Source organism: Mustela nivalis (assembly GCF_964662115.1).
Source record: "Mustela nivalis genome assembly, chromosome: 1".
In the NCBI taxonomy this organism is placed as follows: Eukaryota; Metazoa; Chordata; class Mammalia; order Carnivora; family Mustelidae; genus Mustela; species Mustela nivalis.
In genome coordinates this window covers 112186860-112199901 of record NC_139020.1, presented here as the reverse complement: position 1 = coordinate 112199901, position 13042 = coordinate 112186860, and the positions used below count along the sequence as shown (strand labels likewise).

Below are 13042 nucleotides of genomic sequence, written 5' to 3'. Positions count from 1 at the left end.
AAATATAATCTGGGGGCGCCTGGGTGGCTCAGTGGTTTGGGCTGCTGCCTTTGGCTCGGGTCATGATCTCAGGGTCCTGGGATCGAGCCCCGCATCGGGCTCCCTGCTCCGCAGGAAGCCTGCTTCCCTCTCTCTCTCTCTCTGCCTGCCTCTCTGCCTACTTGTGATCTCCGTCTTTCAAATAAATAAATAAAATTTTAAAAAAAAATATATATATATATATATAATCTGATCATCAGGAAAACACTTCAGTTTGAATTAAGCTACTAACTTTTTTATGGAAAAACTTAAGAGGATTTGAAATCTAAACACACAGGTTGGGACCCTTACAAATTGCAGGAGGGAAATGAAGCAAACAGATTTTTGCTGTTGTTCTTCAAGGAATAACTCACACAAAGCATGTTAGCTTTCTGGGAAGTCCAAATAAATTAATGAAACCAAAATTCCTTCATTCTTTAGTTGAAAGTCCAGTATGGGTTTTGTCTTTCTGCATATTTTACAAAATTTATTTAACTTTATCTAGACAGGCTGGATTCTGGTTCTTTCTTTTCAACCTGCAGTCCACTGGACCTTGAAGCTGCTCCTTTCATCTCTAACCTGAGAATGTCCTTTCCCTGTTTACTCAGTTCTAAGAATTGGAAGCATCATAAGCACTTCATTGTAAAGCATTATGCCTATTTTATGTTTTTTTAATGACAGAAATGTCATTGATAGAAGACTAGAAAATTCAGTGCCTTGTACAGAAATGATTTTAAAAGAATGATGACATAGACCTGGGTGTCAGTATTGAAGGACACACCCCCAGCCCTTTGGTAGTGTTCTGTTTAGCCTTGATAGTGCTGAAGCAGTGTGGCCTCATGCTTACTCTGGGTGTTGGCTTCTTGCATAAAGACACCAGCGTCTGTAATTAATAGTGGACTCTGAAGCAAAGAGCAAATTCAAAGTGCTGTGATAGTACTTAGTTTCATGTAGCTTTCTCTGTTACATTATGTGACAAATATCCTCATAACACAGCAAATCAAATTCTCCCAACCATTTTCCTCTTGATCTAACAATAAAAGTCTTTCATGGGCATTAATGAATATTTATTATTAGCACTTCATTATCTCCAAATTATCAAAGTCCTTTATCAACATTTCATTATCAATCTGGACAGTCACCATGTCACCCATATTTTATAAAACTGTTATGAACCAGATGGCACACTATGAACTAAATTGTCTTGAAAAGAAAGAAAAAATTCTGAACTCTGCTTTAGAAAGACAGCAGGTGCCAACTGAAAAGTCAGACTCGCACTGGTTCTTATTGGATTTCCATTCCCTGAGCACCTACCATTGAACAATAGCAAGTACAATAAGCACACAAAAACAAAACATTTACATTTTATTGTAATGGCTAGTATCTAGAGTCATTTAATGATCAACATAGGCCTTGGGAGAATCATTTGTCACTTGCTGAATCTTTCCTTCAGGTACCCTTCTCTGATTTAAAATTTGATGTTTACAAAGAGGGGCTTTGGACAACTAGATCTACTTTGATTTCTTGGGAGCTTGGATTTAGTTTAAGTCATGATGTAAGTAAAAGCTCTAAATCTTATGTTAACACCAATTCTAATTTCTTCCAGACTGGCACCCTTACGGAAGATGGGCTGGACCTCTGGGGGACTGTCCCAACTGTTGACAACTGGTAGGTACTTTAGTGAAGGTGGACTGTGGGATTTGTGTGGCTATCTTGGTGCTACTCAGAGCCATCTTTCCAGTGGTGAGGGATGAATGTCACATAAAATATATATAATAATTTACTAGAACTACTTCTCAATAATTTTAATTTGTTAAGTTAAATGAGTTCTAAGTACAGAATCAGACAAGAAAAGTAGGTCTTCAAACTCCACATGAAAAATAGAATGAGTTGGATGAGTAAGGAATTGCATGAATAAAATGGAAGAACAAAGAGTGAAATCAGAACTGTGCTGAATTAAAAACTGCAAAGACTTGCTAGTGGTTAGTGGGCTGGTGGGGGTGGGATTGAGGAGGAGTCCAGAGAAAACGAGCTCTGTCTCCTCCCTCATAGAGCTCACATTTCACGGGAAAAATGTTCACCTGCCTTCTATGCACAATACAGGCTGTGGAAAGTGCTACTATTAAGACACACAGATCAATATAGAGAAGAAGAAACAATAATGATTGCTTGATATACTACACAGTCAGATTTTAGAATAACATAATAAATGGTAGAAATTAATTTTGAAAATGAATAGAATGAGGAAAACCACGTGACAGAGATACCACTTGAAATAGAATCTTGAAACAGGTATGGCTAAAATTTTTATAGACACGGGCTTAAAGCTGGCCATGGGAGTGGAGACAGCAATCACAGAGATGCTACCCCAGGATGGAGCTAGAGAGGGAAAGGCCCTAGCTGCCTTTGTAGTGGGGATGAGATCTGCCTTCTCAATCCAAGTGCAAATCCCTCAGCCCTTGAGCTCTGGATACTCTACTTTGGTTCCAAACATGGCTCGGTCTCTGTCATTGAAAGAGTCATACAGGAGCTACCCAAGACAGTGATGGGAAGAGTGCAGATCTGGCACAAGATAACAGCAGACAGGCAGTGAGACATGTGAAGATACTTGGGTTCAACCCTACTTGTGTGCTTCAGCTCCTGGCTGCTCAGATGGCTGGTCCAGGCTTTTGTTCAGACAGGTACCACTTTGTCTTCTATTGGCCAGACCAGTGAAAGGGGAATGGGGTGTTTGCAGCTTTTACCCCTCCTCTTCTTTGCTTTCCCCAAGTAAACTTTTGGGGTGTAGAGAAAACTGGATACAGTTACTGTTTGGCTGTAAGATGGGAGGAGGGAAAGGTAAACCCAGCCAATCTATTTGCATAGATGCTGGATATCTATGCTGAGAATTTCAGAAATAGGACAAAGGGTGAAGGACTGAGTCTTGAGAAACATTTCACAGTCCAGGTGCGCTTTTACTTGAAGGAAAAAGAAACCAGTAGGCAGTCTTCCTTCCAATCCCTGCTACTTCACTGACCCAGAGACCTCTTGCCTGGGGGTGTGGCTTTCTAGAAACTACTCTGAAGAGCTTGCAGGTGTCAGTCTGAGCCTTCCCCTGCCACTCCCACCATAGGGGCTGGCTGCAAGTAATCTGACAGAAGTTTCAGTGATTATATCCGAGTGCTCAGACTTTATTACATAGGGCATGGGAGCTATGGAAGGATTTGAGCACAAGGTTTACATATTATTTAAATTCTATGTTGGTGAGATTTAAGGGGCAGAATGTGTAAAATGATTTTGTTGAGGACCTTCACTTATTAATCATCTTCTCTATCAGTTTTCAAGAAGTCCACAGCTTTGCCTCAGGCAAGACTTTGCCATGGAGCCCGCTGTGTGCCGCCATGGCCAGCTGCCACTCTCTGATCCTTCTCGACGGGACCATCCAGGGAGACCCACTGGACCTCAAAATGTTGGAGGGCACTGCCTGGGTAAGGTGATAGTTTCTTGGTGCGACTAAATGAGAAAAACCTGAAGAGATTCTTACAGGGAGTGGTAAAGCTTTTCTAACTTCAGTTGAAACCCAGAGAAGACTTATAACAATATGTGATTGAAGGTCTGACTGTTCCCAAATTTCCGGATCTATACGCAAAAGAACTCTATTAATGAGTGCAACATGAAAGTGTTCCACGATCAAATAATTTAAGGGAACTGCTATTTTAAGAAAGTAAAGTGGATTTCTTAACTATGGAATTTCTTTGATATATTGTGGTACATTATGAATATTCAAGAGTGACTATGATATGCAGCGTTTATCAAGCCTACTTGACCACAAACTCTTGACAGGCCAAAATATGGTACAATGACGCTCCTTAACACCCTCAGAGAAACAGTAGTCTAAAGCAGTGCTGTTTAGCATGGTAGCCACTAGCCCCATGTAACTATCTACTACTTGAAGTGTGGCTATGCAACTGAGAAACTGAATTTTCAATTTTATTCACTTTAATTAATTTAAATACCAATAGCCATAAGTGGCTGGTAGCTACTGTGTTAGACAGTATAGGTCTAGACAACAAACTGGAAGTCCCCCACTCCAACTGGCTGTTTTCTGAGGTGAGTGTGAATGAGAGTTGAAGGGTACAAAACCATCCTGGTGGCCATCATGACATGGTAGGCAGGCCTCTCAACTCCACCACTTTCTAGCTCTGTGACCCCAAAACCGGAACCAAGACTGTGTCTGTTAACTTCAGGCGTGCCCTTGTGATAATGATGCCTCATTCACAGACTTGTTGTAAGCATTGAGCTTATGACCCTACAGGGGCTGCTTGCATTGTAAAGTGCTCCACGAATGGAAGGCACACATTCATTCACTCACTATTTAATTAATTACATTATTCTGCCCTCAAAAAATAAATTTTAAAGCTACTGACAGTGATGCATCAACTACTGGGACAGCATTTAAACAGAATGGTGAAGGGGTGAAAACAAATGATTGCAGGGACGTAAAATACACCTCACAAGAGAGAATTTAAAGATGGAGAGTAAGAAAAGAGCAGCTTTCTAGAAGCAAAAGTAATGAAAGAAGAAACCTAGTTAGCAGGGAAATTTCTGATATCAGTAAGTTAAAATTCGAGCATGTGTTGTAGAGAAATTTTTGACATAAAGACAAAGCACTGATCACTTTCCTGGATCTTACAGGGGAGTAATTGGTGTAATCCTTATAAACAATGTCTTTAGCAGCATCAGTTGAGCTGACACAATGATGAGCTTCTTAGGGTCAATATTTACTGTATGTGACTTTGATCCTGGTTCTGACAGTGCCTCTTCTACATCGAGGGGGTTTGATCTATTTGTACAAATTACTTACAAGTTGGGGTCTTGCATGGGAACATAAATCTTTAGTATTAGCTCTATAAGAAGAATTGTCTTTAAGAACAGTGGTATCCACCCCAAACAAAGCATGAAAGTGCAAGGTGATTCACTGAGTTTAAAGCTGGGTGAGAAGCAGCCTCCAGTTAAATATCCTTTGGTGGTTAGGAAACTTTCATGAAACATAAGGGGGAGGGGAAACATCCTTGTAGACTCGAAGAATTTTAGCTCTAAAAAGGATATCAGAATATTTTTCAGGAGAAATTTGAGATCTGGAGAAATGGAGTAATGTTCCCAAGGTTAAACAGTAAGTGAAAGAGGAAAAGGCCAGATGTAGTCTCCTATTTTCTGATTTGTACAACAGATTTGTACAATGGATGGCCTTTTCCATATTTTTTGTTAATATCAGTTTCTCAGATGATATAACTTACACTGTTGTAACATCCAAGGTATACAAACCATTTTCAAATATGCATTCTAATTTGCTAACAACTAACTTGCTAATTCTCTAGCTAACCAATTTGTTTGTAACATAAATATAGAATAAGAAATAACCCTATATTTATCTCAAGATCATGTTTATCTGAGGGCTAATGTGCTCAGCTCTATTAGAGGTAGATCTCTACTTAAACTCTTGTCCAGTTACTAGACATACTAATTAGGAAGAGCCATTGGCCTATAGCTAACATTTCTTCCATTAGTTACTACTTAAATGGTACTCACAATATTTTCTGGCTTTTTGACATTCTACAATAAAGTCCTTAATCTTAATCTTAATCTTAATCAATGCAACAGAAATTTGACAATGATTTGACAATTTGACAATTCAGATAATTGGCCTAGAAGAGAAAACATGTGAAAGAAACTTTGAAAAGATTAAAATGCTATACAAATGAGAGGTATTTCTTTCTTCTTATTTTTCTCTAAGGAATCTTATGAATGTTTTTATTTTAAAACAGATAATGGAAGATTGCAATGCAGACTATGGCAAATTTGGGATGTCAGATTCAAACATTGTAATAAAACCAGGACCAAAAGCCAGTTGGGTATGATTTGCTTTTTTAAATCAAATGGTTTTTTTCTCTTTGAAATTGGTAAATTTCTCTGGACTTTCACGTATTTTTATATTCCTATTATATTGCCTTCTCCTAACAGTATGCATAGGTTATTCCTGAATATATCCTGAATATATCCTTTAATTTATTAATGAATTCCTGAATATATCTTTTAATTTATTAATGAATTTGTCCTTTAAGTTATTCACCAAACACTCATGGAGTGCCTATGTGTGCTAGAGCACTATGCTATGTGCTAAAGGACAGAGTGAATTCAGAGCTAGACGTGTTGGCCTCTGTGTTGGAGGAATACATGGGTGGGTAGAAAAATCCATATAGGTGCAAATAAGTGCAAGATAATGTGTCAAGTGCTCTAATAAAAGCTGAAGAAAGAGCTACATGGGTCCAGAGGTGGGAGTGAATACTGTTTCTGAGACAGAGAGAAGCATCACAGATGAAGTGACCTGTTAAGTTTGCCTGGAAGATAATTAGGATTTCTCCAGGCAGCCATGGGGAAGGGCCCTGCAGACCAGACAATTTGATGAGGGAATCACCTTAGAGACAGGCAGAAAAGTATCAATGTTGTGACAAATACAGCACTTTGTTATGTCCCTGGGTTCACTGCAGAGCAAACCCTGTTGGTGTGCACCTGCTAAATTTTACTTATAGGCATCTTAAGCTCCCCTTTCTTGGTGCTCTCGCAGAGTCCTGTGGAAGCCATAGCCATCTTGCGCCAGTTTCCATTCTCCTCAAGTCTGCAGAGGATGTCTGTGGTCACTCAGGTGGCTGGGGAGGATCACTTCCATGTCTACATGAAGGGTGCCCCAGAGATGCTGGCCAAGTTCTGCAAGCCTGAAACAGGTACTCATTTAACTGACCCTGTTCTCTTTTAGGAGGTAAAATATTTTAGAAATCCAAATACATTAAACACACAACTCTGAATCAATGAATACATCTGATAAGGCAGAGGTTGAGAATTTCAAGGCAGAAAGGCAGAGAGTAAATATCTGACTTCGGTCCATCCAGAAAAGTCTAACCACAATGGGGTATCAGGGAAGGACATATGAAGCAGCCATCAGGAGCCAAAACAGGAAGCTATATAAGGGTCTCCAGAAGGGCAAGAATGAGGAGCATGCACTGGGAACCAATGGGACAGGTCTGGACCCTGCACTCATCCTGCGGCTGGGGTACTCCGCCTGCCCCCTCTGGGGGCTGACACCACGTAAGTGCTTGTGCAGATCAATGGAAGGAGAATATAGACAAGATAAATATCTTACCAAAAAAAGTGATTGGAGTAAATTAGGAGGTATTAGAGCAGTGTAATTGATCATTTTCATAGCAATTTCATCTTTCTGGGACAGATTTTGAGTTGATTTGTATTGTTTCTTAGTCTTATAAATATATGCACCCTCTAAGCGACAGCCCAGATTTGTAAGAATATTGTTGCATTCAAATGAGTTCATTTGGATAAAATTGGTCTTTTTCTCCTGATTTTCATCTATATTCTCCTTATGATTGCTGATAACCATCAACTTGTGCACACAATTCTAGATTCGGCAAATGATTGCTTTAACTTCTGCCTCCTACTTAGAGCCATTTTTACCTTGGAAGCGGGCCCTTTTTTTCTGACTTTGATCTTTCTCAGAGCTCTCATTACCTCTATCACTCTAACCTTCACAGACTGATGTCCTTCCTATATTTCGCTGTTTAATTTTTTTTTTTTCCCTCACAGATACAAGTGAGTATCTTCTTGAAATTCTAACCAATGACTATTGCCAATGACTATTGTGAGGGTTTGAGTCTGTCACTTCTCACCTCTCATCCTTCTGGTAGAACTTTCAGTTTTTCTTATTGTTCTTATCTCAGATCTTTGACATAGGCTAATAAGGACTCTGTATTTAAGAAAGAGAGAGAGCCAGGATCTTCTTCAATCCCCGCCTCCTGGAACATTTTAGAACTACAGAAAGTCTGAGCTGAATGGGGACATAGAGTTCCGTATCCCCTCATTCTATGGATGGGGAAATTAAAGTATAGCAGAGAGACCTAACAAGCCCAAGGTCAGAGATCTAGTTAGTGGTAGTGTAGAGACTAAAAATTAGGTGTTTTGTTACCTAAGCCACAATATACTTCCATTATGCTTTGCTTCTTTCTAATACCCTTATAGGCATTCTACAAACCATAAAGATTTTGTAAGTATTTTAACAGTAGTTATGACTATTATGCCAAAATACACAAATGTTGGCATTGTATCATCTGTCATCTAAAGCAGGGATTGGCAAGCTTTTCTGCAAAGAGCCAGGTAGAAAATATTTTAGGTTTCGCAGGCCACATGGTATTGTCTCAACCACTCAACTCTGCCATTGTGACTCCAAAGTAGTCATAGATGGTAAACAAATGGGCATGGCTGCATTTCAGTAAAACTTTATTTTAAAAACAAGTAATGGGCCGGGTTTGGCCAGTAGTTTGCTGACTTCTAGTCTAGAGGATTGGCTGTTTCCCTTGTTTTACCCAGGTAGACCCAGTCCTGAGGGCCGTCTTTATTAAAGCTAGCCAGGGGATTTGACACCCAGTTGATGACCAGTGTAGCTTTGGCGTTCTGTCAAAATAATAAGATCACATTGATGAAGTTGTTAGTGACTTTTAGTTGGAGCTTTAGTTTTTCTATTAAAGTATTTCTGGAGTTTTAAAACAAGGCACAGGGGCGCCTGGGTGGCTCGGTGGGTTAAGCCACTGCCTTCGGCTCAGGTCATGATCTTGGGTTCCTGGGATTGAGCCCTGCATCGGGCTCTCTGCTCAGCAGGGAGCTTGCTTCCCCCTCTCTCTATGCCTGCCTCTCTGCCTACTTGTGATCTCTGTCAAATAAATAAATAAAATCTTAAAAAAAAAAAAAGATTTGTTAAAACAAGGCACAGTGACTGGATCCCAGTCTTGTTTAGGAGCTGGGTAGCCTTCAATGTGATATTACATTTACCTCTTTCCTCTCACCTGACAGTACCCAAAGATTTCCCACAGAAACTGAGGAATTATACAGTACAAGGCTTCCGTGTTATTGCTCTTGCCCATAAAGACTTGAAGATGGAGAAGCTTTCAGAATTACAGAATTTAGCCCGGTAAGGAACTCAGAAATCAGCACTAGAGCAGGCTCTGTGTGCATCAAGTAAGTGAATGCTGGAGACGGACAGGACAGCTCAAATAACAGGGAAGCCTCCTGGAGATGGAGACTCATCTCCTCCAATCTCCTAATTTGGAGATAGGTGACTCTAAGCCACACTGGGGAAGACTTGCTGAGGTCACAATGCCGGTTAGAGGTAGAACAAGGATGGCAGTCCAGATCTCCTGACTCCCAGACGTCAGTGTGCTATCTCTGCCCTACCTTCCAACATCCTATCAAAAATAGCTGACCTTCCTTCAGCCTTGGAACATTATGTGGCTGACTCATAGGGGTCCCATCTCCTTGAAAGAAGGAGACAATGGGCACTGTGACGGACCTTCAGCATCCTTCAGACCTGGCTTCTTCCAGGGCTCAATAGTACACCTCCCTCAGTTCTGGAGAGATAGTGAGTGCAAGTTGAGTTATATAAAATAGAATTCAGCATTCTTCATTACATTAAGGGTATAAATCATCTCCATTAGAGGATAATCTGCAGATTCTTTTTATTTTTCTCTTAATGTTTCTCAGTTTTTAAAGGTTATTTTTGAATTGTCTAAGACAAAGGAATAGTGAAATACTGTGGAACATTGAATAACAAATTATCTATGCATTATTATCTTTGATTTTGTGTTGCTGATCGAAAGACCCTCATTTATATTCAATTAACACCTTTGCATACATAAGATGTGGATATCCTTGGTTCAGTGTAACTATTTGCAACCTATGTCCATTTGCTCTAATGGAATCATTGTCTCTTCTTTATGCTGTGTAAAGTGTAGGATGGGATGATCTTCAAGGAGACTTTCAACCATGACATTTTAATCTTCTAAATAGAATTGCAAAGATCATTTTGAAATAAATGAATGGCACTGTCAGATTTAATATTCAAGGTGTTAGCTATTTTTAAGCAAGCATGAAGACCCATTACACACAGGATTTTGTAATTTTTCAAGACAAAACAATTTTAATAACAAAAGCTAGGGTTATGTGTGAAGAAAAAAGTTGATGTATTTAGACAAGGAGGATAGCCATCACCCAGTTGCCACATACTAGTAACTAATGAGATAGCTATTATTATAAATATAACAAAATAAGAAAGTGATGATATAATGTGCTAGATTTCCAACCATCTCATATTTTCATAGAGAATATCAGCCCCCTATTATGCTTCTTAAAATTTAGTTACTATTTTCAAACAGAGAAAAGGAAAAGTGTTTTGAGTTTTAGCACAATCAAATTATATTTAGCAAAGTTTCCCAATCAGGAAAATCAAAAGCTTCTTTTAAAAATGGTATCATAAAAGGGAATTAGAAGAGTTTCATTTTTTTAAGAAAAAAAAAAAAGAAAAGCAAACTAGAAAGCAGAAGCAGTACTTTTTCAAAATTCCCTCTTTCATTGGTTTAGCAAATTTCTATTGAGCTTGACTCTGTGTGATGCTCTTCAAGACACTGAAAATTCAGAAGTGAATAAAACAAAATCTTTGCCCTCAGAAGTTTATATCCTAATTAGGGGAGATAGATAATAATGCCAATTTACATGGGGTGATCAGTGAGTCCTCTGAGGAGGTGACATTTGAACAAAGAAATGCATAAAGTAGGGGAGCAAAGCACGTGGCTATCGGAGGAAGGGCACTACAGGCAATAGGAAGAGCAGTACAAGCCCTGACACAGGATCTTGCTGAGAATGTTGCAGAGTAACAAGAGGCCTAAGTGTCTGAATTGGTGAAAGATGGAAGAGTCATAAAATAGAGATCAAAAACAGAATAAACTGGTGAGAAGATTTCTGGATCTTTCTTTTAGTTCTAGGTAATTAGAAAATATTAGTCCAATCTGTAATAGAGACTCATGAAGTTAAATGATGGGAATTTAGCACAATCTGTATTAGATAGATCTTCTTTTATAATATTCTCCTGAGGTCACTAAGTCATGACTCATATCTAATTACCTGAGTATTCACCAAAGTGCCTACTATTTGGTCTAAAACAGAGTAGTTATTTGGTGAATGGACTTTTGAATGAAGATGTAGTAACTTGCTCTCTACTCCAGAGAGAAGTTTCTTCACCATGTTCCCATCTAAGTTTGAGTTATATTTTTCACCAGGACATCCAACTCTGATCTTTCTCTTTCTCATGTGTTTATTTCCTCTCCCTCCCAGTTCTACCAACGTGATAGAAAAGAAACAATATCAAAGAAAACTAGACAAGTGATAAGTACAGATGAGAGATTTCTGTACGTTTCTGTAAGATGTGAAGTAGGTGGGTGGGGGAAGGAGGAGAGGCAGCTGAATCAGCAGATGGAAGAAGTATAGTCTACACCACACCAGAAAGAGAGATGGCAGGAGAGGGAAGTTGCTTCACCCTGTGGAAGCTGAGAGGCTGTGACTCAGCTCTGTCATATACTGTGGAATATGGAGGTGGGACAGGACCCAACACCAGGGTTGACTGACCATAATCTGCCTCTCCTTCTTCAATCTTAACTCCTCTCTGGACAGAAAAAGAAATGATGCAAGATTAGGGAAGAGATCTTGGTCCCACATTTACTTTTTAAAAGGTCTCCATTCCTGAGGAGTTGTCCCACATAATGAATGTGACGCAGTTAGATTCCAAGCTTCCAATTTCAAACTCTGAAAACTTTTCAAATGTTTGGCTGATGTCATGTAATTTCTGGAGGTTACAGATGAAGGTTGAAATGAGTGATTCCATATTCAACTATTACCATAGTATTTCATATGCAGTACATACTTAATCAATGTCTAAAATAATTACAAGGTCAAAAAAGTTCTTTGAAATAAATAAATATATATATGATTAATATGGCATGTATATATGATTAACAAAAGTTTTTAAAAACAACAAAAGAGTTGTTAGATAAGCACATTAAAAACAAAAGTTTTTAAAAACAACAAAAGAGTTGTAGAGAAGCACATTGTTTTTAAAAATGAAGTTGAAACTGGGAGAAGTTGATAAAAGATATAGAAGTGCTTTCCTCTGGGAAGCTGAAGGTGAGAGGGTGTCTGGAGACAGGGACTATTGGTTTTCATCATAAGCTTTGGGTTCTTTCTTTCCGATTTTTAAAACATATGCATGTGTTACATTGATAAAACAAATTTTTTTTTAAAAGGAAGAAATAAAGTTCAATTGTCAAAACTACATAAATAAGCTTTAAAATTGATTTTCTCCTGAATCCAAAGAGAGAAAGCAGAGTCAGACTTGACATTTCTGGGACTTCTCATAATGGAGAATCGCTTGAAAAAGGAAACGAAACCAGTCTTGAAGGAACTGAGTGAAGCCCGCATCAGGACGGTGATGATTACTGGTGTGTGTTTCTGGAGGCCTGAAACATTCAATGTATCCCAGGAATCAGAGAAGACCATGTGAGCTGAGTGGGTTCAGGTGGCTAAGGTAGAAGGAAAAATGCTTAGCTGTCATTTGTTATCTTGGGCTCCCATTACCCGGGCATAAGTGCAGCAGCCCTAATATGACCATATATTTTGGTGGCAGGAACCATACTTCATACTCTTTGTCTCATGTCCCCTCTCCCTACCTGGGTTTGGCACAATGCTAGTCAGCTCATAATAAATGTTTAAACATAAGAATAGATATGTGATCACCAGGAACCTCAGTGAGACTTCTGTGTAAAGGATGTAAAGACTCTATTGGACTGTCCTTCGGGCTGTGGAGCAGGCAGTCATATGCTGATCTAATCCAAGAGCGGCACAGCTTTCAGTGTTCTGTTCTCTGCTTGTGGGCCCATATTACCTTCAACCACTCAGGGCTGTCAGTCTCCTGAGATCTGTCATAAATTGTCTAACCATGTATTTCTTCAGTCCTGCAAGTGTTGGGAATATGCAATGTTCTGGACATGATGCTATTATGGGAGGGAGCTTCAGACATAGTTTTTCACCACTAGGGACAGACAAGCTTGGGCAAGAGATGCTGCCAAATGGTTATAAAATAAGGCAGAAAAAGGGAAAT

At 39.2% G+C, this 13042-nt stretch overlaps 1 protein-coding gene across 8 annotated transcripts in view; it reads left to right on the top strand.

The window, feature by feature from the left end:
* The window catches only part of ATP13A5 (ATPase 13A5), a 103443-nt gene that overhangs the window by 53591 nt on the left and 36810 nt on the right, over positions 1–13042 (top strand). For all 8 annotated transcript variants that reach the window (XM_082728290.1, XM_082728291.1, XM_082728295.1 and 5 more), the window contains 6 exons: positions 1625–1686; positions 3335–3485; positions 5823–5909; positions 6623–6779; positions 8911–9028; positions 12259–12383. In XM_082728290.1, coding sequence (XP_082584416.1) covers positions 1625–1686; positions 3335–3485; positions 5823–5909; positions 6623–6779; positions 8911–9028; positions 12259–12383 — 700 coding nt within the window. The remainder of the gene's footprint in view (positions 1–1624; positions 1687–3334; positions 3486–5822; positions 5910–6622; positions 6780–8910; positions 9029–12258; positions 12384–13042) is intronic.